Below are 27,283 nucleotides of genomic sequence, written 5' to 3'. Positions count from 1 at the left end.
GATGGGATAAACTAGTTACTCGCTACATGTATTATATATATAAAGCTTCCTCTAAAATCACTCTATCTATTTAAAAAAACAGCTTAAAAATCTCTTACGTAGATTTAAAGAGTTAAGCATATATAGGGACGGACATACAGCGATAGCGACTTTATTTTATACTATGTAATGAAGACTAGCTGACCCGACAGAACAAAGTTTGGCGGGTTGGCCAGTCATATAAATGAGGAGCGTGCATGGCAATAGTTGTTCATGCACGGGATTTTCATTTGATGTTAGACATAGACACCTATATAAATGTACATTGTAAATAAAAAGTAATTCAATTGAGTTTCTTGCCAGTTCTTCTTAATTGGATCTATATACTGAACTGGACGGTAGGGAAAAATTGATATTATAATGTAAAAAATATGACGTTCATAAGCGGCTAAAATGTCCTACATGAATAAATGATTTTTGAATTTGAATTTGAAAACGTACAAATTAATATCGTTATTAAAAATAGGGGTTGATGGTAGAAGAGTGAAAATTTAGAAATGTTGTATTTTTAATGCACAACATGATGTGATGAGACAGCTTTCCGAACGAGCGGTAGATAAAAAAAGGCAACTCCAATTGTTTAAAAACGGCATATTACAGCTGGATTGCAGTTTTTTTTTTATAATTTTCTGCTATACCGTGCCCGGTAATCGTATTCAGGGACCGTGTATCGTGAAGTAAGCACTTCACTTTACTACATCTGTAGCAAAATATGCTGATGTTTTTGAATTTTAACGAGAAAAGTGACCCTTCGGTATAGATATACAAATAAACTAGTTGAGACTGCGACTTTGTGTACATAAAATTCGTTTACTTTTATATAAATAAAATTAGTGTCTGTTTGTAATATTAAAATAACCGTTTTTTACTACATCCGTATGAATATAAATACGGTAATATACATACACCAAAATAACATTTTTTATAATTTTTGTCTGTCTGTCTGTTTGTTCCGTATATGTAATAAGGAGTAACTTGGGCTACTTTTATTTTAGAAAAAATGTTTTATTTCAGAAAAATAAAGGCAAATTCCACGCGGACGAAGTGCGATGATGATGATTATCTTTAACCTTCTTAAACGTAAAATTTTTAAAAACAAGGTTGATAACAACAAGGTGATGAAGGTTTATATGCAAATTCATCATTTTTGAAGCTAGAACTTTTTTCGACGACGTAACTTTTTTCTTTAGCTTTTTTGGGTTAGATTGTTAAATATTTTTTCTATATTCGGTCAAGCCACTATAACATGCAGACGAAGTCGCGAGCACAGCTAGTATAACATAATTACACGACCTACATATAACAACTAGCAATTAAATAAATCCGTCCAGTTAATGTGGCCGTAAATTCATGAAAATGTTAATTTAAACGTTATCTTAATGTGATTGATAGCTGAACATTCGTTTGTGATAACACACCGAATCATAATTTTTAGGGTTGCCAAATGGTAGGATGAAACCTCTACAATAAAAAAATAAATAATAATTAAATGATAATAAATAATTTCACCCGCAGTGATAAGTGTAACACCCCATCAAAGGAAGATATCATTACATAGTATAAAACAAAGTCGTTGTCGCTGTCAATGACAAGTGTTTGCTACGTTTACATTCAGCCGCTTCCACTGCCCCTCGCGCTGCCGGAAATATTGCCGGGCGACAACTGAGCGAGAGGGCTGAATGTAAAAACACGCTGCCACTCGCGCTGCCAGTCCTTTGACTCGCGCACAAAACACCGACAATCGAGGGAGCACCGGGCAGCGCGAGTGGCAGCGCTAATGGCATGGGAAGTGTTTCCACTCGTGTTTACACTCTCGCGTTGCTCACTTCCCTGCCCACTCGGGCTGAGTGTAAATTGGGCATAACACCCTATGAAAGGGAGATATTTAATATACTAGCTTTTGCTCGCAGCTTCGCTCGCATTAATAAAAACATGAAAATATAGGCATAAATAGGTAATATTAATATTACGACAATATCGGATAAGAAAATGTCTATAGTACTTACGATTTTTATTTTTTTTCTAGTCTCATGACCCGTCGGTGGAATTTAAATTTTTTCTAAAAAAATTTTTTTTCTAAAATACAAGTAAAGTTACTTTCATCCTTCCAAAAAAGTAAAATTTATCCCTTTGAGGGTAGAATTAATCAAAATCCTTTTTTAGCGGATGCCTACGTCATAACATCTACCTGCGTGCCAAATTTCAGCCCGTTCCGTCCAGTGGTTTGGGCTGTGCGTTGATAAATCACTATATCAGTCACATTTGAGTTATATATATTTAGATATACATAAATAATAGTAATCATAAACACACACACACTGCATTTACTTGGTTACAAAACATAATAAAAAACATTTTTGCAATTTTTTTACTGTTTTCCTTGTCAGGGCGGGTACTTTTGAGACCGCCCGGGACTAAAAATCAAGATAGTGTAAAACACATATCTACTCTGTATATTATTTCGCTTCCTTCCCTGAAATTGTTCTGAATTTCAGTAAATCTCTTAAGACTTCCATCAGAGCTCGAGTAGACACCAGGGAGCTACCATATCTAATCCTTTAATTAAACATTGTAAGCATTACAGATGGCCGATTAGAAATAATCTGATGCTATTTATTCAACGTCAAGTTGTATTAAGACATAATATAATTAATTGTTCAAATAGAAGTTAAAAAATCTACCTGTACATATATAACTCAAAGGTGACTGACATAGTGATCTATCAACGCACAGCCCAAACCACTGTACGGATCGGACTGAAATTTGGCATGCAGGTAGATGTTCTGATGTAGGCATCCGCTAAAAAAGGATTTTGATTAATTCTACCCCCAAGGGGATAAAATAGGGGATGAATGTTTGTATGAAATTTTGTCAATTTTAACCAATCAGGCTGAGACTTTGCATGCATAAATCTACTATGACGTAGGCATCCTCTAAGAAAGGATTTTGATAAATTAAACCCCTAAGGGAATGAATTTACGCGAGCGAAGCCGCGGGCAAAAGCTAGTAAAATATATAATCTGTTAAATCATATTTAATGAGCAAAGCCTATTACTCACTAAACGTTTACTTGAATGACAGTGCAGGGCAATAGTTGTTCATGCACTGATTGGACATAGACATCTATATAAATATACATTGTAAATATACTGGCTTTAAAAAAAATTTGTTGAGTTTCTTGCCAGTTCTTCTCAATTGGATCTATATACTGAACTGGACGGTAGGGAAAAATTATAATTTAAAAAATTTGACGTTGATAAGCGGCTAAAATGTCCTACATGAATAAATGAATTTTGAATGTAGTATTTTATAAATATATATATTAACTAGCTGTGCCCGCGACTTCGTCCGCGTGTTATGAGCTTGACCAAATAAAAGAAAAAAACCAAATAAAGAAAAAATATTTCATAATCTAACCCAAAAAAAGGCAAAAAAAGATTCTTCGTTATAGTTTCAACAATGACGATTTTCTGTACAAATTTTCATCCCCTATTTTTTACCCCCTTAAGGGTAACAATTTTACAAACCTAGTCATATTTATTTATATATAATGAACAACCTAAAAAATAAGTTTCAAGATTACAGTTTTAAAAATGACGATACTTCCATACAACCCTTCATCACCCCTTTCAACCCCTTACAACCCTTTATTCGCATTAAAAAGTAGCCTATGTCCTTTCTCAGGGTCTAGACTATCTGTGTACCAAATTTTATTTAAATCGGTGTAGTAATTTTGGCGTGAAAGCGAAACAGACAGACAGAGTTACTTTCGAATTTATAATATTAGTAAAGTAAGGAAGTAAGAACTATGGTCTTTGTTGGTAATAGACGTATATTTAATTCGTTTTATAGCAATTGCGTATGGTTTTCCAACAAAATACCAGAGTATTATAAATCTGCCTAAAAAAAGATTTAAATATCATATAAAGTACTTCCTTTGCAAAAAAGCTTACTATAAAATTGAAGAATTCGTTAACGACAATAATGTTCTTATAGAAAAACTTGAAATCCATAGCACTAACAATATTATCTGATTACACTAATAATGAGTGCGTAGCGATTTCTATGTTGATTATCTCATGCCTCTTACTTGTTATACTGTAATTATTTATATAAAAAAACATCTATTCAAAAGAGCAACACACAAGTTCCTTGCTCATTCTTCTTGTGATGAATCTGCATTCCGAATGAGTGGTAGAATAAAAAATATGACTATTCAAAAGTGCTTGTAATGAGTTTATTTGAATAAAGATTATTTCTATTTCAAAAGTGAGAGAAAAATGCAATAATAATTAAAAAAATATTTTATTATATCTTATTCATTTTTTAATTTATTTTATTCCAACAGCTAAGGAACGAGCGCGGCGTACGCTTAACCGGTTCTAGAACCAACTTTAACAATAGAGTTTTGGTTATAAATTTTTCGAGACAATGCTCATCGCATCCGGTCGCGTTGTGAACGCCAGTAAATCCTGTAAAGTGTTCACTGTTCACCGTTATATTTGAGACTAGTTTTCAGTTCTGTACAGGAATAATGGCTCTATAAATTATTTTGTACATTCTGGAAAGGAAGAAAGAAAGATATATATTTATAAAGATATATATTTATTTGACGCATACAAAACATTGTTACAAAATATTATTAATTATTTAAAAAAAAAAATACAGCTGCGATGAAATCGTTTACAGCACAGTTTTGTGGGCTGTTTTATTTTAAAATAATACAGCTACGACCAAATTGGTTTCCGATCAGCTTTGTAGGCAGTTTTATTTTAAAATAATACAGCTACGACCCAATTGGTCTCCGCTCAGCTTTGTGGGTCAAATAGACCTTAAAAAAGTCTCAAAAGCACACACGATTGAAAGATATTTTTGTCTACATTTACACGCACACTCTTTCCTGCTGGAAAGCGCAATTGGCGCGTGAAAGGGACACTCTTTTTTTGTGTGAAAGACGAATAGCGCGTGAAAGGGACACTCTTTTTTGTGTGAAAGACGAATAGCGCGTGAAAGGGACACTCTTTTTTGTGTGAAAGACGAATAGCGCGTGAAAGGGACACTCTTTTTTGTGTGAAAGACGAATAGCGCGTGAAAGGATGTGTGAAAGACGAATGAAAAGGGACATTTTTTTTGTGAAAGACGTAGCGCGTGAAAGGGACACAAAGACGGATGGCGCGTGAAAGGGACACTCTTTTTTGTGTGAAAGACGAATAGCGCGTGAAAGGCACATGTGTGAAAGAGAGCGCGTGAAAGGGACACTCTTTTTGTGTGAAAGACGAATGTGAAAGCAGACGTGTGAAAGGGATAGCGCGTGAAAGGGACGTGAAAGACGAATAGCGCGTGAAAGGGACACTCTTTTTTGTGTAAAAGACGATGGGCACATGAAAGAGAGACTATTCTTTATTTATCTTTCGTCTTCCACACGATGGTGCGTGAAAAGGAGATTCTTTTTCGTGTGGCAGACGATGAAAGGCAGATCTTTTAAAATTAGATTAGAAAGAGTCAACGTGTAAAAGCAGTTAATTAATAAGTTCTTAACTTAAATAGGCCGTAGTTATCGCCAATCATGGATAGAGCGAGCGGTTTCGCTAATTATTTGGGTGAGGATACCCTCGACTAATCACTAAACGGTAGCGCCTCTGAAATTTACTCCATTAAATGTACATCAATATTGTTTGCTTAAACTAATACAATATCGGTTGGTTCCTGTTTAGAACTTCACAATATGTGTGATTAGATATATTAATTTTTACCGATTTTTTTTTAAATCTTTTTTAAATCTTTAAAACTGCGCAACGGATTTTGAAGCGGTTTTTTTAATAAATAGAATGATTCAAGAGGAAGGTTTATATGTATAATACATGTAGTATAAATGCAAGAAAGAAAGAAGAAAGAAAATGTGTTTATTCGATATATATATACAAATGTCCTAGACCCAACATAAAAAGGTGTCGTCCTACACAAATGGAGATTGAGCATAGTTAAGATACATCTAAACATATATATATATTCAATTATAAATATACTATAATTGGAGTGTCTGTTTGTAATATTGAAATATATGAATATAAATACGGTTCATACACCAAAATAACACTTTTTACAATTTTTGATTGTCTGTCCGTTTGTTCTGGCTAATCTCTGAAATGGCTGGACCGATTTTGACGGGACTTCTTTTGGCAGGTAGCTGATGTGACGGACGAAGTCGCCAGAACCGCCAGCAACAGCTGCGGCCAACAGCATTAGAATAGTTCTAAAAAAAACGTGTTCAGCCGAAAAACATGTACTACATACAATTTTTTTTACTTGTGTCAAACTTACAAATTGATTGTTGTTGATTGAATACACTCAGGCATTCAATCAGAATTCCCATCAATCTGCGATAGACGTGGTAGCTGATACTGCAATTCCCAAGACTCAAGTTCAAAGGGCTCGGTGAATCAATCAGGTAAACAGAACTGACATATGGCAGCAGATAATCAATTACGTCTCCATCCCTCCTTTGATAGACGAGTAAAATATACACAGACGTACTTACAGTTTTATTTATTTACTAGCAGTTCCCGCGAGTTCATCCGCGTGGAGCCTAACTTTATTTAACAAAAATAAAGGATTTTTTCTAAAATAAAAGTAGCCTAAGTTACTCCTATGTAATAAGGAGTAACTTAGGCTACTAGGCATCTATCTGCCAAAAAAAGTCCCGTCAAAATCGGTCCAGCCATTTCATATATTGTAAAAATATGTTATTTTGGTGTAGGTATGCACCGTGCATACACCAAACTAGCATTTTTTTATAATTTTATCTGTCTTAATTTTGTTCCGGCTAATCTCTGAAATGGCTGGACCGATTTTGACGGACTTTCATTGGCAGGTAGCTGATCTAATAAGGAGTAACGCAGGCTACTTTTATTTTAGAAAAATAAAGTTAAATTCCACGCGGACGAAGTCACGGGTGCAGCTAGTATATATACAAAATTTTATTTTTAAAGAATACGAGCTGAGTTTCTCTTCAGTTCTTCTCATCTCGTAATCATTCCGAACTGACGGTAGATTTGACATATCGTAAGAGTTTGTAATAGAGCTACATGAATAAAGATATTTTGAATTTGAATTCGAATATATATATGTATAAACAAATGTTATTTTGCCATTGACCAAAAAAGAGATGGATGCGCTATATGAAAGATGATATGGTAAGAAAGGGAGTGAATGAAACGAGATGACTGCGAACAGAGATGAATGGAAGAGAAAAACATATTACGACGAACATCAGCTAGTCATCCGTAAAAATGTATGTATTGTTGTTATGTATGTATGTTAAATACGATATCCTACAGCAACTCATGAAGCTATACATCTTTTCAATCTGAATTTTTACAATATTTATTTTTGTATTGTCTTTTTATATTGTTATTATAAATTCACTGGAGGATTCTCTAATATACATAATATTTAAGACTAGCTATGCTTGCGACTTCGTCCGCGTGGAATTTAACTTTATTTTCTAAAATAAAACTAACCTAATTTACTCCTTATTATTATACATCAGCTACCTGTCACGAAAAGTTACGTCAAAATCGGTCCAGCCATTTCAGAGATTAGCCGGAACAAATAGACAGACAGACGAAAATTGTAAAAAATGTTATTTTAGTGTATGTACCGTATTTATATTCATATGCGTGTAGTAAAAAATGGTTATTTCAATATTACAAACAGATACTCCAATTTTATATATATATAGATGTTAAAATGTATCTTAACTATGCTCAATGTACCAGTCTGCCTCCATTTGTGTAGTACGACACCTTCTTATGTTGGTTTTAGGACATTTGTAAATATATATATCGAATAAACATATTTTCTTTCTTCTTTCTTTCTTGCATTTATACTATTACTAGCTACTCGCCCCGGCTTCCCACGGGTGTACATGTATTATATATATAAACCTTCCTCTTAAATCACTCTATCTATTAAAAAAAACAGCTTCAAAATCCGTTGCGTAGTTTTAAAGAATTAAGCATACATAGATACAGGCAGCGACAGCGACTTTGTTTTATACTATGTTATGATGATTCATTTTAAAATATAAATCAATTTAATTATAAGCATTTTTTCTGTAATATCTCAATACAATTTACACAGCGCCATCTAGTTCTAAGCTAAGCAGTGTTGAGGGTACTAGACAATTGTTAACTGATTTCCCTAAGTTCCCACGGTAACAAGAGGAAAGATACTTCTCACAGAGCAAGCCAACCTAAACTAGCGTACTTAGAACACATCGTAACGAATATCCTCATCCGTCATACTCGCGAACGAGTGCTGCTTGAAGAGACTGGTCTGTTCTAATCACTACGACTGATTTAATCTTATTGTGTTTTTATATTTGAGCCTTAATGAATTAGTGCTGGTTGGTAGTTTGTATTCACACGTTTCGACTTGTAAATGTAAACTTACAAGGATTTTTTAAAAGAGCAACACACAAGTTTCTTGCTAGTTCTTCTTGTGATGAGACAGCATCCCGAATGAGCGGTAGATAAAAAAAATTGTTGTGACTATTCAAAAGAATTATTAAGGGTCGGCAACGCGCACGTGACACCCCTGGTGTTTCAGGCGTTCATAAGCTACGGAAACCATTTACCATCAGATGGGCCGTATGCTTGATTGCCACCATCGTAGTATAGAAATCGTATCAAAAAAGAAAGTGCTTAAATTAAGTTTACTATCGTAGTAATAAAAAATAGAAAGTGCTTAGTTTAAGTTTATTTGAATAAATGATTTTCTATTCTATTCTATCCCAAATACATCAAACGTGTAGCTACCCTACATCACCTGCGAGGCAATGACCCGTTTTATGTTATTTGATTTGTCTCTACCTCCCCCCAACGTGGGGAGTTCACCTTACCTCCCTATATGAGCTCTTATATATATATATATATATATATATATATATATATATATACTAGATGTACCTACAACTGCGTCCGAGTGGAATTCAACTTGATTTTTCTAAAATAAAAGTAGCCTAAGCTACTCCTTATTACATCAGCTACCTGCCAATAAAAGTCCCGTCAAAATCGGTTCAGCCATTTCAGAGATTGGCCGGAACAATCAGACAGACAGACATCAATTGTAAAAAAAATTTTTTTGGTGTATGTACCGTATTTATATTCATATGCATGTAGTAAAAAACGGTTATTTCAATATTACAAACAGACACTCCAAATTTTATTTATATGTATATATGTTGTTTAGAGCAGTGTCGAATTTCACAATATATAAACGTAAAATGCAACTTATTTATAAAATAAAGAAAGCGTAAAATTAAATAATATAAAATTATAAAAAAGAATGACTGAACAGACTCTTATGAATTTTATATATCATAAGAGTCTGTAATAGACCTACATGTTTCATTAACAATGATAATGAAACGGGTTTGAAATTTGTTTCATTATGTGTTCTTGAATATAGATTAGAGATGAAACGGATATCCGGTAACTATCCGGTATCCGGCATATCCGGTCGAATACCGGATAACTACTAATTAAAAAAAAACTGGGTAAAAAAATATTTTTTTATGTAATTATTTGCTTTATTTAGTTAGTCTTAGTATTACTTAAGGAATAAAATTAGTTTTAGTTTTAAATTTTTAATCACTCAATAGTAAATGACTGTTATAGAAAGAAAATGAATTTATTAGTTAGCTAAGTTCCGCCGGATATCCGGCTGTTTGGTCACATGTTTGGCCGAATATCCGGTATCCGGTATCCGGCCAAACTGCTATCCATTTCATCTCTAATATAGATATACTAGCTTTTGCCCGCGGCTTCGATCGCGTTAATTTATCCCCTTAGGGGCGGACTTTATCAGAATCCTTTCTTAGGGGATGCGTACGTCATATTAGTTTTAGGCATGCAAAGTCAGCCCGATCGGTTTAAAATTGACAAAGTTTCATACAAACTTTCATCCTCTATTTTATCCCCTTGGGGGTAGAATTAATCAAAATCCTTTCCTAGCGGATGCCTTCGTCATAACATCTACCTGCATGCCAAATTTCAGCCCGATCCGACCAGTGGTTTCGGCTGTGCGTTGATAGATCACTATGTTAGTCACCTTTGAGTTATATATATTTAGATTTATATATATATTTATGTAATGTATGTATATTATTATACATATTTTTTATCGAAATTTATATTTTTTATATTTTGGTTTATATTTTTATATCCTTTTTTACATTTCTCATTCATATTAGTGCACCGCCAACAATCTTTCTCTGCACCACTCATAGTTGCCTGGTAGATAACGCCGCAAAGTATTAAGTCCGCCATATGTATGTACACATTGTTTTTGTGCATTAAAGTTAAATAAATAAATAAAACAGCCACATCTAAGAGGACAGTTCGCGGAGATCTGTGTCCTGATTTCCTGAACTGTTTATAACTGTTTAAAGTTAAATAAATAAATAAAACAGCCACATCTAAGGGAACAGTTCGCGGAGATCTGTGTCCTGATTTCCTGAACTGTTTATAACTGTTTAAAGTTAAATAAATAAATAAAACAGCCACATCTAAGGGGACAGTTCGCGGAGATCTGTGTCCCGATTTCCTGAACTGTTTATAACTGTTTAAAGTTAAATAAATAAATAAAACAGTCACATCTAAGGGGACAGTTCGCGGAGATCTGTGTCCTGATTTCCTGAACTGTTTATAACTGTTTAAAGTTAAATAAATAAATAAAACAGCCACATCTAAGGGGACAGTTCGCGGAGATCTGTGTCCTGATTTCCTGAACTGTTTATAACTGTTTAAAGTTAAATAAATAAATAAAACAGCCACATCTAAGGGAACAGTTCGCGGAGATCTGTGTCCTGATTTCCTGAACTGTTTATAACTGTTTAAAGTTAAATAAATAAATAAAACAGCCACATCTAAGGGGACAGTTCGCGGAGATCTGTGTTCTGATTTCCTGAACTGTTTATAACTGTTTAAAGTTAAATAAATAAATAAAACAGCCACATCTAAGGGGACAGTTCGCGGAGATCTGTGTCCTGATTTCCTGAACTGTTTATAACTGTTTAAAGTTAAATAAATAAATAAAACAGCCACATCTAAGGGGACAGTTCGCGGAGATCTGTGTCCTGATTTCCTGAACTGTTTATTCTTAATGCCGTGTCTGAGCGTCGGGAAGTTACTTTAAAAGTCGCCGTCAACAAAACTTTGGGATCAAGTTAAGCGGTTTCCTTCTTTCCGATTCACTTTGGGATATTAATTTTCTATTTAATACTAGCTATAAACGCGACTACGTCCGCGTGGAATTTACCTTTATTTTCTAAAATAAAAGTAGGCTAAGTTACTCTTTATTACATCAGCTACTTGGCAAAAAAGTCCCGTCAAAATCGGTCCAGATATTTCAGAGATTAGACAGACAAAATTGTAAAAAATGTTCATAGGCATGTAGTAAAAACGATTATTTCAATTTTACAAACAGACACTATTTTTTTTTTTATATGTATAGATATGTATGTTACCATATATAGTTTGAATGTTATTTATACTATATAAAAATGTGTTCTTTCTAGATTTATACATGTTAATACTTACAAGATTTGTGAATGGATTTGTAGTAAACTTTGAAAAAGCGTGTCTTAAGACCTCACAAGATCACAGGTCGCAATGCTATACGAGTATCTATCTATATACATCAGTGAAGATATTTACTAAAACAAAGCAGATGTATCTGTCGATATAAATAAAGTAAATCTTATATATAAAATTCTCGTGTCACAGTTTTCGTTCCCATACTCCTCCGAAACGGCTTGACCGATTCTCATGAAATTTTGTGAGCGTATTGAGTAGGTCTGAGAATCGGCCAACATCTATTTTTCATACCCCTAACCGACAAGGGTTGTCTACCTCTAATATATTTTTTGGGCTTAATTTTTTATTTATATATTTTTATTATGTGTCATTAAAACATACAACCCTAAATTTTCACCCTTCTATCACCGACCCCTATTTTTTTATAGCGTTATTAATTTATATGGTAAAACAACGTTTGCCGGAACAGCTGGTATCTATCTATCTATTAATGAAGATATTTATTAAAACAAAGCAGATGTAAATGTATCTATCGATGTAAATAAAGTAAGTATTTATGTATACATTAGTGAAGAAATTTATTAAAACAAAGCAGATGTAAGTGTATCTATCGATGTAAATAAAGTAAGTATTTATGTATACATTAGTGAAGAAATTTATTAAAACAAAGCAGATGTAAGTGTATCTATCGATGTAAATAAAGTAAGTATTTATGTATACATTAGTGAAGAAATTTATTAAAACAAAGCAGATGTAAGTGTATCTATCGATGTAAATAAAGTAAGTATTTATGTATACATTAGTGAAGAAATTTATTAAAACAAAACAGATGTAAGTGTATCTATCGATGTAAATAAAGTAAATATTTGAATTTTATTTTATGAGTATGCTTAATTTATCGGAAAAATTCCAAAACAAAGTCAAAACGGAATAAAGCCGATAAAAAATCCATTCGTTCTTTAATAAAGGACGAAGTTATCAAAGCGGAGTTGGTTCGAGTTTAGATTTCTCCGCGGGTGAGTCTGTAACTTCGATTTGTCATATCCAGGGCCGTCGGCTATCATTCTAAGGGCCTATATTCTCTTTAAAATCTATAGGAGACGTTCCCGTTTTTGGGTCGTAGACCCCGTGCCATATTTTTCGCTTTTGGCTAGTACCCCCATTCTTACCTGGTATTGATTTTGTAAATTTCTAACTGTAGTAAAGCTTAGTGTTAAAACCATAAAGTAAAAACAAGATGACCGGTGTCGTAGACCACTTGCAGTTTGTCATAGACCCCTGAGGGTCGATATAGACCACTTTGGGAACCACTGACGTCGTCGTCGATCTCTTATTGTATTATTTTACTGATAAAGGCTATAAGAGAATAGCAGAGAGGGTGGACTCACTGCCCTCACTAAGTTATAGAACGTTTTGTCTCATTCATTAGTTTTAAATTATATTATTGTATGGGCAATAGTTGTATTGTGTGAAAGTTTTTGTTTGAGACAAATAAAGATTATTATTATTATATAGTAATTAATATCCTTGGATAAATCACACAGCGCCATCTAGTCCCAAGCCAAGCAGAGCTTGTGTTATAGGTACTAGACAACAGATATAAATACTTAGATACATTTTTTTTGGAAATACTTTACATAAAATACATAGTAAATAGAAATAATCTTTATTCAAATAAACTTAATATAAGCACTTTTGAAAGTCAAGTCTTTTTATTCTACCGCTCATTCGGAATGCAGACTCATCACAAGAAGAATGAGCAAGAAACTTGTGTGTTGCTCTTTTAAATAAATATTGATTTATTTATTTAGTAAATATCCAGACCGACATAAATAATGATACTCATAAATACATGTGACGAGGAATCGAACCCATGCCCATCAGAAGTATAGCGGTGTCCTAAACCGATGTACCAATGAGGCCTTCAAATCAAAAATGATTTATTCATGTAGGACATTTTAGCCGCTTATGAACGTATAATTTTTTGTATTAATATTTTATACCTACCGTCAAATTCAATTGAGAAGAACTGGCAAGAAACTCAACAGATTTTTTTAATAGTATTTTTTTACACTCTGCACTAGGTTACTTACACTTAGGTGTCTATGTCTAACATTAAATGAAAATCCAGTGCATGAACAACTATTGCCATGCACGCTCGTCATTCAAGTAATCGTTTAGTGAGTAATATGCTTTGCTCAGTAAATATGATTTAACAGATGTTTCGAATTTATTTAAGGGTAATTCCAGTATATCCTTTAGTATCTTATTGTAAGTTTTTATACCTATTCCCATAAAAGACCTATTGATTTTTCTAAACGACACTTGGGGACAGCAAGTTTGTCATTTAACAGATGTTTTATGGTTAATGATATATGATGATATTTAAGGTTAATTCCAGTATATCCTTTGGTATCTTATTGTAAATTTACATACCCATTCCCATAAAAAACCCATTGGCTTTTTCTAAACTTTATTTAGCTTTCAACAAATGCAAAATATCTTTATTCATATAGGTTTCGCCTTTTTGTTTTTGGGCGGGGTGCAAGACTTAGCCACCCACCCAATAGTTCGCCGGACTCCCCAAAGCGGCGCAGATGACGCACCGTGGATCGGCTGTGAATGTCGCTGCACGGTGACCTTCTTCTCCACAACAGTAGCCAGAGCCGCTACGGTCCTTGATTTGTGAGCACTGAGCGCCCACGTGCCCTGCTTCCAGGCACCGGAAGCATCGTAGTGGCCTGTGCCGCAGGAGCTCCGTTCGTGCTGAAACCCAACCGATACGGATGTGATGGTTGCCTTCTTGATGAGCCCACGGGGAGAGATGACTAATCCTAACGTAACCTATTTCACTGAAGGACAGTGATCCACTCAGAAAACTATGTAAATATAAAATATGATTCATTTCCAACAAAATCCCAATATATCTGAGAGCAGTTGAAACTTATTCTCAGACCCAACGTACTTCACATTACTGTAGGGCTGTCACACAATTAATTCTTTCTTTTTTTATTATTTATTTCAGGCAACTTAATATTACTACATAACAATATTGGCCCATCCTTACTTCCTTAATATCTTTACTAAGTTTCTCTGCAAAACTCTGTCTCTCTGTCTCGCTATCACACCAAAACTACTTGAACAATTTAGATGAAATTTGGTACATAGGTAGTCTAAACCCTGAGAATAGGCATAGGGTACTTTTAATGCGGAAATAGGGTCGTAAGGGGTTGAAACGGGAGATGAAAGTTTGTATGGAGGTATCGTCATTTTAAAGCTAGAAGCTTGAAACTTATTGTTAGGCTATTGAATATAAATAACGATAAAGGTTTATAAAGGGTTGATAAGAGGAGATGAAGGGTTGAATGTAAGTATCCTTATTTTACAACTAAAAGCTAGAAACTTATATTTTAGGATATTGATTAAATATAAATAAAATGACATTCATAATTTGTAAAATAAAATAGGGGATGAAAGTTTGTATGGAAAATCGTAATTTTTATATCCCTGTTTGGATTATATTATTGATTTTTTTTATTTGGTTAAGGTCACTATAATACGCGGACGGTGTCGCAGTCACAGCTAGTGTTATAATTACCTTAAGGACTAACATTAACTTTATTGAGTTGTGTTTTTAAATATTATTAACAATTTACTTAAAATTCATAGCGCTGACAATGTTATCTGATTGCATTAAGAATGAGTAGCGGTTTCTATATTGATTATCTCATGCCTCGTACTTGTTATACTGTAATTATTTATATAAAAAACATCAATTCATAAGAGCAACACACAAGTTTCTTGCTCATTTTTGTAATGAGTCTGCATTCCGAATGAGTGGTAGAATAAAAAATATGACTATTCAAAGTGCTTGTATTGAGTTTGTTTGATTCATTGCCTTTATCCCATTATTTGGGGTCGGCGCTGTATGTCATTCTCTTCCACGCATCTCTATCGACGGTCATATCTGAGCATACTCTTCTTTTATTCATATCATCCTACAGACAGACCCCTTTGTCGGGTTTGTTCTGAAGAAACGGCGGTCACGTAATCCTGGAGTGTGCAGTAGTGGCCAGACAACGAAACCAAATCCTCGGAACGGTGAGGTCGCTCCGTAAAGTTTGTGAAGACACCAGCATTCTTCTGCGCTTCTGGGAGGAGCTTAGCTGGCTACTTCAGTAGTCTGGCTCTAGACGCATAACGGCCCGAATGAGAGGGTAATTGCGGAGATTGGAATATACAATACAAAATTCATATCATCTTCCACGCAATCCATCCATGTTCTTTAGGGCTCTCCCTTTGAGTTTATTTGAATAAAGATTATTCTTATTTTTAATTAGATATGTTATTTAGACAACCCTAAGTGCGGACCCTTCGGCAAGGTACGGTCACGTGCAAAACATTTGCTACCTTTGTCGTAAAGTTGGGAACATGGAGTCCCGGGACTGTAACACGGACGCTCTTCTACAACTCACTTCAAGTTTAATTAAGTTTTATTAAATAAAAAAATGGCTGCCAAATATTGCACAATCTTTATATATAAAAATTACATGTCATGTTGTGTGTCCGCCATGGACTCTTAAACTATGCAATTTGATCCAACTTGAAAGATAGGATATATTACATCTCAATTTATAGTCGCAATATTATTTTATTGCAAATAGCTGCAGCAACGCGTGGTAGGGTCTGCTAGTAAAAAATAAATCTAAATATATAAAACTCAAAGGTGACTGACTGACATAGTGATATATCAACGTACAGCCCAAACCACTGGACGGATCGGGCTGAAATTTGGCATGCTGGTAGATGTTATGACGTAGGCATCCGCTAAGAAAGGATTTTGATTAATTCTACCTCCAAGGGGATAAAATAGAGGATGAAAGTTTGTATGAAATGTATATTCATATGCATGTAGTAAAAAACTGTTATTTCAATATTACAAACAGACACTCCAATTTTATATGTATAGAGTAGTATAGACGTATATTTATATAGGCGTCTATGTCCCGTGCATGGACAACTAACATGTCATGCCTCTTATCCTATGATTAAAAATCTCATCATTTTGTATTCAGTCACACAAAAATAATACATTAAAAAAAACACTTTATTTTGAATCTGTATAGAAAATGTATCGCTTTATGTAAGTTTGTCATGTTTTATATTACTACGAACTGCTGTAAAACTCCCAACTGCGGTTTGCATTAATATTATTCCAATAGTTTATGTCTGCTTTGAAACAGACCGTCTCGTCCACTAATACTTATAATTAAATTTCATGCAGCGTTTCGGAGCCTCAGTATTGTTAACTATATTATATCAGTAACTAACTACTCGCCCCGGCTTTGCACGGGTTTACAAATATTATATATAAACCTTCCTCTTGAATCACTCTATCTATTTAAAAAACCGCTTCAAAATCCGTTGCTTATTGGAGTGTCTGCTTGTAATATTGAAATAACCGTCTTTTACCAAAAGCATGTGAATATAAATACGGAATATATACTAAAATAACATTTTTACAAATTTTGTCTATCTGTCTGTTTGTTCCGGCTAATCTCTGAAATGATTGGACCGATTTTGACGGGACTTTTTTTGGCAGGTAGCTGATGTAATAACGAGTAATTTAGGCTACTTTTATTTTAGAAAAATAAAGTAAAATTCCACGCGAACGAATTCGCGGGTACAGCTAGTTTTAAATAAACATCTATTCCAAAGAGCAACACACAAGTTTCTTGTTCATTCTTCTTGTAATGAGCCTGCATTCCGAATGAGTGGTAGAATCAAAATATGACTATTCAAAAGTACTTGTAATGAGTTTATTTGAATAAAGATTATTTCTATTTCTATTTCTACATATTTAATAATCTGACCAGTGAAATATCATACTGCTAAAAATATAGGAATTAAGAAAGGGTTTAGTAGTTAGTAGTAGTAGTTGTAGTAGTAGTAGTAGTAGTAGTTAGTTTAGGTCAGTAAGAGATTGCTTTTAGCGATAAGACCGCCTGTTGTTATTATATTACTATTTACTGTATTTTCTTATTATTTTATATGTTGTGTACATATATAAAGAGTTTTAGTTGACGACCCCGGTGGTCTAGCCGTCTAGGACACCGCTTCAAATCCGGTGGTCGCGGGTTCGATTCCTCGCACGGCACAAACATTTGAATTCATTAGTATGATTGTTTGTATCGGTCTGGGTGTTTTCTATGTATATGTATGTATTTACGAAAAAAAATCTATGTATTTGTATAAGTTATCTTGTACCCCTTGTTGTATAACACTAGCTCTACCTAGCTTAACTTATTATAAGCTTATATTATTTTTTTTTTTTTCCAAATATTCTCATCTCCCCTCTTAAGGAGAGGAGATGGCACACGGTAGAAGCACAGTCAGCCGGGGTTCGGGGCCCCAGGGAGAGAAACCGGCGTACAATTATTATTATTATTATTATTGTAACGGATCGGTGGACTGTATGGGTGTCTAAATGATGAAAACACGTAGTTTGCAATAATACAATATATTAATATGTGCAATTGCGAACTATACGAAAGACAATGATAGAATGATACAATAATTTGAAGTATATCAAATAACATGACATATAAAAAAAAACTCTTCAAAAATATAAATTTAAAAATAATAAAAATATCAAATAGTTCGGCGGTCGGTCCAACAATTATTATTATTATTATTTGTTAGTTTTGCGTGAAAGTTCCAGAAACACAAACTTTATCATTTATAATATTAGTGAGATAAACAATGAATCACATTTTGAGGGGTAATAAAAAGTGGACGAGCTGGTCTGCAGCCGAGGGTCGGCTTCAAGTGGAGCATGGAGGATAGAGCCAATTACTGTACTGAAGTGGCCTCCAGTCGAGGGGCGGTCCATCGACTCCAATGGGTCAAGGTTCAATTCGAGTAGCTACTATTATACATCTAACTATATACTGATACTAGCTACTCAGCTCGGCTTCGCACGGGTGTACATGTATTCTATATAAAAACCTTCCTCTTGAATCACTCCATCTATTAAAAAAAAACACATCAAAATCCGTTGCGTAGTTTTAATGATTTAAGCATACATAGGGACAGACAGCGACAGCGACTTTGTTTTATACTATGTAGTGATAATTATTATATTTAGCAGACCGCTTTCGTTCCGATGGTCGCGGGTTCAATTCCTCGCACGGTAGAAATAGGAGTATGATTGTTTGGGTCGGTCTGCGTATTACTGTATATATTATATACTAGCTATACCCGCGACTTCGTCCGCGTGGAATTCAACTTTATTTTTCTACAACAAAAGTAGCCTAAGTTACTCCTTATTACATCAGCTACCTGCCAATAAAAGTCCCGTCACAATCGGTCCAGCCATTTCAGAGATTATCCGGAACAAACAGACAGACAGACAAAAATTGTAAAAAATGTTATTTTGGTGTATGTACAATATTTATATTCATATGCATGTAGTAAAAAATGGTTATTTAAATATTACGAACAGACACTCCAATTTTATTTGTATGTATAGATTAAGAATTAAGATTCAAAAGATTTGTGTATAATTTCATTTATCTTAAAAAAACCTGCTGTTTTTGCTAATTGTAATAGTTACTACTAAATACAGTGTTCTCGCTCAGCTTCCATTTGCAAGTGATGCTGCGGCGCATCTCTACAGATTGCAATCAATTATCTTTCACATCTGAGCGAGATGTAGCACTGTTTTGCTCTCACGTTGTATGCAACGGCTAGAATTATATATCAACATGTAGGTACAGGGGCGGATCTACCTACGGGCTTTTTGAACGGCAGCCCAGGGCCCCGATGATACAAAGCGCCCTCAGTCCCTGGAACGATGTTTAGAATATAACAAAATATCTAGAATGTTAAAAAACCTATCATAAGGTTGGCAACCCTGAGATCAATCAACTGATGCAAGTGCGCGTCTATAGAAAGGAACGGGGAATTTCTGGTCGCTTGTTTTTGGTCGGTGTATTTTTTAGTTGAGTAATATTATTAGGTAGGCGCCTAAGTAGATTTAGACCCAATACCGTCTTTACCATAAGGGTACACGGGGTCCGCTCTCAGGGCCTTCATTCTCAGGGGGCTCTCGAAGGACTGACAATATTTCTCACACATTTATTCTCAAAAGATTTTTGTCGGGCACACTACACTTTTTTCACAAATCAGTAATGTTATCAGAAGGTTATCACAAGGCATATACTACGCCTTTATACCGATTACTTCGCCTATTCCTATGTTCTTATACCTAATGAGCTTTTTTTTTTACTTTCCAAAAGGGCCCCAAATTCTTATCTGGCCAAGGGCCCCAGCCTAGTTTAAGACTCCTGTGTTTAGACCAGGGCCCGACAAATTCACGATCCGCCCCTGTATAAGTACAATCAGTCCGGATATAATACATGACCTACATTCTATGAACTATTCAAATTTATACACAAAATCTGAGTAATGTTGTTTGTGTTTTGTTGTTTTTGTTGTTGATAATCAAACGACAACCATAAATAGATAGATAGATGTATTCTTTATTCACAATTACAGACACAACATACATGAGATACAGAAAAACACGAATTAATAAAAGAAATGTAGGTGACTTTATGTGCCGCAAAAGTGAAAAGGCAGCCAACTCAGCATAATGCTACAGATAACTCTGCAGCGCTGATATTCTGTTGGCTAGTACGTACGTACGTACCTACTAGTAGACTTATACTATACTTATTACTAAAAAATTACATAAATATTAAACATCGAGCTCTTTATCAAAATATATAAAGTATGAATAAACTGTAAATAATGTGATGAATTATTATTAAACTACTTGTACTACATAAATACTATAAGAAGCATTACACATATATTGATATGGTGAAAGGCTCCGCGAGACTGACAAGAAAATAAAACATTTATGTTATATTTATTTATTAACACTTTATTGCACCAGAAATACAAACAATTAAACAAAGAACAAACAAGTAATAAGTAATAAGGTACAAAAGGCGGTCTTATCGCGTAAGCAATCTCTTACAGACAACCTTTGGCTAGAGGAGAGAAGACAGAAAGTGGTAGATGGCGCAAGAATGGACTAGAGAAATAAAAAAGGCATATTAATACTAAATAATAATAATTTACATATACTACTTACATACATGTAAGAGCGGGGATTGATACCAGACAACTCATCGTTACGATAATTAAATAATAAACACTTTTATCAAATTCCAGAGATGTATTCGGTGCAACGGTTACACACAGAAAGAGAGTTATTCAATTACCGACCTCCGTATTTATAGACCGAAGTCAGTGTAGTAGGGAGAGAAGCAGGCGTAACGATTATCTTATGACAAACAACTTAGTTCGGTCTATAAGTACCAGATGGCGTTATTTACAACATTTATAATAATCCTTAACTTTAATACTTCATTATGTTAAATATTAAATGACAGTGATTTGATCAATATAGGTCGAATATAATTAAATTAATTAATTAACAATGAAAATAGTCATTGTATTGAGTTTGCGCTATCATATATATATATATATAATACAATTTATATACATATATACACACAAATATTATATACAAATACAAAATACACAGGAGTGTTTATTTTGTATTTGTATATAAGTAAATTATTGTATAAGAGTTATATCTAGAAATAGAAGTAGAAAGAATCTCAATGCAAATAAATTTTGTCATATTTTTTATACTATCACTCATTCGATGGCGTGATATATCATTACACAGTATACAACAAAGTCGCTGTCGCTGTCTGTTCGTCCCTATGTAGGCTTAAATCTTTAGCGGTTTTTTTAATAGATAGAGTGATTCAAGAGAAAGGTTTATATATACAATACATGTACACCCGGGCGAAGCCGGGGCGAGTAGCTAGTGACCTGTATTCTATGAACTATTCAACTTTATACAAAAAAAATCTGAGTAATGTTGTTTGTCTTTTTGTTGTTGATAATCAATCTACATATAAATAAAATTGGATGTCTGTTTGTAATATTGAAATAACCATTTTTTACTACATGCATATGAATATAAATACAGTATATATGACAAAATAACATTTTTAACAATTTTTGTCTGTCTGTATATTCCGGCTAATCTCTAAAATGGCGACGAAGTGGCGGGTACAACTAGTAACCATATAAACTTCCACATTCCAATCGTGAAAACGTCGTGTCTCCTCAAAAACTGACACAAAACAAATTCTAATCGAGCGGACTTGAGCGTTTGATTAAAATTGTCAAAAACAAATTTTAATTAAATGACGTACAAAAAAAATAAATTCATGCCCCTAATGAAGATGAAGTCATTAATAATGAAAGAGTCACAGCTCCCGGGTGAGATGGACATGGCTGTGTTACTCGCAGAGCAAAAATGAAACGGTCAAAATCTATATATATAAACAAAATTGGAGTGTCTGTTTGTAATATTGAAATAACCGTCTTTTACGACATGCATATGAATATAAATACGATATATACACCAAAATAACATTTTTTATCATTTTTGTTTGTCTGTCTGTCTGTTTGTTCTGGCTAATCTCTGAAATGGCTGGACTGATTTTGACGGAACTATTTTAACAGATAACTGATGTAATAAGAAGTAACTTAGGCTACTTTTATTTTAGAAAAATAAAGCATTATTCCACGCGGACGGAATCGCGTAAAATTGTAAAACATGTTATTTTGGTGTATGTATCGAAGCATGTAGTAAAACACGGTTATTTCAATATTACAAACAGACACTCCAATTTTATTTATATGTATAGATAACATTTACCATATCAACTGGGCTACTTATAAAACCATTTAACATGAGTGATTATTTATCAACAGAAAAATTACTATTGTTTCTTGTAGCATACATCTGCCTGAAAAAAGATTTAAATGTCATATAAAACACTTCCTTTGTAAAATAGCTTACTACAAAATTGAAGAATTCGTTAACGATAATAATGTTTTTATAGAAAAACTTAAAATCCATAGCACTGACAATATTATCTGATTACACTAACAATGAGTGCGGTTTCTATATTGATTACCACATGCCTCTTACTTGTTATACTGTATATATTTATAAAAAAAAATCTATTAAAAAGAGCAACACACAAGTTTCTTGCTCATTCTTCTTGTGATGAGTCTGCGTTCCGAATGAGTGGTAGAATCAAAATATGACTATTCAAAAGTGCTTGTAATGAGTTTATTTGAATAAAGATTATTTCTATTTATATTTCAATGAAAGAGGTTTTGAAAATTCTGGTGTTAACGAGAATGGTTGTTTCAGATCGAGAATGTCCCGACTTGGAGCAGCCGGAAGTCGGCCATGTGACGGTAGATGGAAAGTTATTCGGTGGGAAGTAAGTATTTTATCATCATTACATAGTACAAAACAAAGTCGCTATCGCTGTCTGTCCCTATGTATGCTTAAATCTTTAAAAGTACGCAACTTATTTTGAAGCTGTTATATTTAATAGGTAGAGTGATTCAAGAGGAAGGTTTATATATATCATACATGTACACCCGAGCGAAGCTGGAGCAAGTAGCTAGTAAAAAACTAAATGGGTTCTCTATTAACAGAAATGAAAATGTGTTTTATATTCGTAATCCTTTATTGGTACGTCTTAACAGTACTGTGGCTAAGACAGGAATGAATAATTATTTCTAAATATCGTTTACAGACCAGTTTTGTACCCTCACTGTTTTAATAAAAATTATGAAACTCGGTCAATAGATGTCAATAGCATTACTTCTATTTGCAATTAAACAATTCATTATAAATCAGTATCCAGGACCAAGTTAACATTCCATTATTAAATATATCTATTCAACGGCCTCGGTAGTCTAGTGATTTAGCACACCTTCTGATGATCGCGGGTTCGATTCCTCGCACGGCACAAACATTTGTATTCATAAGTATGATTGTTTGCATTGGTCTGGGTGTTTTCTATGTATATACAAATTGCCGTGCCGTGAAGTTTCACGTACGGCACTCGGTCAGTTGACCGAGTTAGTTCTGCCTTTGTACTTTGTGTTTGAGTTTATTGTGGTACGCAGGGCGACGTATTCCTGTCCACATGGCTACCACGTGGTGGGACTGCAGAGTCGGAGCTGCCAGGCCGACGGCAAGTGGGCTGGACAGCCACCAGCCTGCAAGGAGAACAGTAAGTGGCAGCCTAAGTTATCACATCAAAAGATCTATTACAGACTCTTATAATATGTCAAATCTACCGTCAGTTAGGAATGATTACGAGATGAGAAGAACTGACAAGAAACTCAGCTCATATTCTTTTTGAGCTTGTACATCATTAAATCAGCTAACTGCCAATAAAAGTCCTACCAAATTGGTCTACCCATTTCAGAGATTATAGATAGATAGATATACAAAAATTGCAAAAAATCGTACTTTGGTGAATGTACCGTATTTTTATTCATATGCATGTAGTAAAAGACGGTTATTTCAATATTACAAACAGACACTCCAATTTTATTTATATGTATAGATAAAATAAAAAATATAAATCAAGATGAGGCTGAGATACCCATGCAGATGGCTTTAAATTTTCCCTCATCCTTTCCAGTTTACTGCCTGCAACCACCTACAATAGAGCACGCCCGCCATTCTGCATTACCTGAACAGGCCACATTCGATCTGGACGCAACAGTTCAGTACATCTGCCACACTGGCTACGTCACCAACGGTTTCCCTAGAGCCAAGTGTCTAGCAATAGACGGACAGGCCTCGTGGTATGGACCAGATATAAGTTGCGAACGTAAGTATTATATGAATCAAATGGAAGACATTTTAAAGTCTTTAAAATAGGATTTGGGCGATTTTTTGATGTCGCTCATATATTGACGTACTTTAATAGCCAAGTTGACCAGTGATTTCTCATGAGCATAGCTCACAATCCCTATAATCAAGCGCAATCAACCGAGTTCTTCACACCGGAATTCTTGTACTTTACGATTGATTCTTCGTCAAAATGAATTGGGGGTCGAAATCACGACGACTAGCGGTGCCCTCAGACTAAAGTCAAATCCGTCAGGCTGAAATTGGCCTTCAGCCGCCCCATAAGTTTTTCCACTGGTTTGGAGTGACATCTGCACTCGCCCTATATCGTCTGGTGAAGCTGCTACACCGGTAATGCTGTTGGTCGCAGTTTGTCTTTACTACCAACAGCATTAGAATAGTCTGAAAAAAAAACAAGAACGGTAAATTCATAATACATGACTATTCAAAAATGTTTATTTGAATAAATAATATTTCTATTTCTTATAATTTCAGCTCGTTCCTGCGGTGAACCAGGAGATGTCCCCCACGGGTGGGTCACCGCAGACTGCCACACCTTCGGTTGTCGCGCAGTGGTCCAGTGCGGTCAAGGGTTCGAGCTGGTCGGCAAGGCTGAGAGATACTGCCAGGCTGATGGTGTTTGGGCTCCCAAGGAGCTGCCCACTTGTGTCCGTAAGTATTTGATTCGGGTTTATGGGTATATTCGATGATATTATGAAACGATACCCCAGAGATGTCTTCGACGTTATAATTTGTCAGCATTGCTCTTAGAAAACTTGTCCAAACCTCCTAAATTCAATGAAAGTCGTTCAAGTTTGCATTGCACTCAATATACTAAAATACATTTTACTAGTTGACCGTTGCAACTTCATTTGCGTCACATTTCCCCATTTTTAGATCATTTTTCATTTCACCTCCACTCCTTTTGATTGTAGCATGGTCTTATATAGCCTATGACACTCACAGATATTGGCTTTCTATTGGTAAAAGAATTCTCAAAATCGATTTAGTAGAAAGGTATATATACGGTATACCATTTACGATCAGATGGGCCGTATGCTTATTTGCCACCATAGTAGTATAAAAAAAGAACCAGAGATTACTCCCCTAAAATCTCGTAATTTTTGCCTCTTTAGAAGAAAAGTGTAAACCTATTATTTTTACCATTATTACAAGATTTCCAAACCTAGCCTAATCTATGGGCATACGATTTTATATTACATTATTAATTATTTATATTATCACGAATAATTTTATGGCAAATAAAGGTATTTACCTCTCTCGACGTTACATTATTATCTCTCTCTCCCATTACATTATTATTTTTAATTTTTATTTACCGTATCTGTAACTTGATAATTTCATTTACAACCTTACGAGCATAATGGATTCCAAAATATGATTAATTTCTTCAACAACATCCTTCTCCAAGAGTTAATTAAATCTAAAACTGGATACCAAAATTAGTTCAACGGTAGAAACTTCAAATATAATAAATAAAGAGTTACTTAAGATTTATTACAGAGTAATTTACTGTTACTTTGACCTTCTAATTCGCTACATTACTATCTATGGAAAGTGATTGTTTCATTGACGACATGTCTGGGCATATCGTTTGTTGATATCATCGACAATAAATGATTTTATTTCTGTTATTTTAGGGATGAGTCTGTTACTATGTAGCTTAATAAATTTATAATACAGTTGAATGCAGTTATCCTGGAAATCTCATGTATAGTTTATACAAACCAAATCAATCAAAAACAGATAAAACCTAAATCAGTCGAAGCGGTCTGCAATTAAGTTTATTTGATAATACAGTTTATAATATAAATAATACAATTACAATATAGAATAATACCGATACATGATTGACGTTAATATTTCGTAAAATAATAATAGCTTTGAATGAAGTTCCAATAAAATTAACTCTCTCAAAATGCAAATAAATTTCTATCCCTATATTGTTAGTAAAATTACGCTTTAGGAGCCCACGTCTATGAAATGGAATGGAAATTCTTTATTGTTCTCCTCGTATAATACAAACAAACATTTATATACACTTAATATATAAATATGTATAAACATACAACATTGTCAAAGAGAAGAGGAAGCAATGGGCGACATAATCGTTGAAAAGCAATTTCATCTTTAAGTAAGATTTACTTAGGCAACGTTTACTACAGAAGAAACTGTTGTCAAGTTGCCTGATAAATCATCTTGAATTATAGTCACTATTTTGTTGATGATCAACAAATTGCGTCTTTATATTCTTCTACTGATACCTCGCATAGAACTTTTATTACTCGCTGATGATGTACCTTTTGGTGAAAGGATTTGAAATTCGTCAAGTATTTTTTATATTTCTCTTTTATAAACTATACATTACATATTTCTTCTTTATGTTGTAAGTTTAAATAATTATCATTTAAATGATAAATAGTTCTAAATGAGTAATTAGATGTATATAAGGTAACAGACTCGTCGCTAAACACGGATACGTTTTGATATCGTCTGGCATTGCTTCGTGACAATGTAGTTGCCAATTTACGTGTTATCTTTTGGAATGTTGCATGGTTTTCGAATTTGTGGAATTTTGTGGAAATCTCCATGTCTTTAACGGTGACTAGTTGGCATGACGCTTGTATTACGGCTATTATCATGGCTATCATGTAAGCAATATCATTGTCATGATGCAATTAGATTAATGGATCTCCCACTTTATATATTACTTCTATATCATTACTGCCATCTGCTACTTCTTTCGGAATGTCTGTTTTATCGTTTTCAGTAACTATTGTTATATTGTTATTTAAATTAA

General features: G+C 34.1%; 1 protein-coding gene across 1 annotated transcript in view; it reads left to right on the top strand.

Moving 5' to 3' along the window:
- Positions 1–27,283, top strand: part of LOC131849621 (uncharacterized) — a 121,232-nt gene that overhangs the window by 59,070 nt on the left and 34,879 nt on the right. The window contains exons 4-7 of the mRNA XM_059199730.1: positions 22,957–23,029; positions 23,727–23,833; positions 24,251–24,442; positions 24,958–25,134. Of these exons, the coding sequence (XP_059055713.1) occupies positions 22,957–23,029; positions 23,727–23,833; positions 24,251–24,442; positions 24,958–25,134 (549 nt within the window). The remainder of the gene's footprint in view (positions 1–22,956; positions 23,030–23,726; positions 23,834–24,250; positions 24,443–24,957; positions 25,135–27,283) is intronic.

Source organism: Achroia grisella, unplaced genomic scaffold, assembly GCF_030625045.1.
Source record: "Achroia grisella isolate CSIRO2021 unplaced genomic scaffold, CSIRO_AGI_Agris_v1 utg660, whole genome shotgun sequence".
Lineage (NCBI taxonomy): Eukaryota > Metazoa > Arthropoda > Insecta > Lepidoptera > Pyralidae > Achroia > Achroia grisella.
This window is presented reverse-complemented; position numbering and strand designations above follow the sequence as displayed.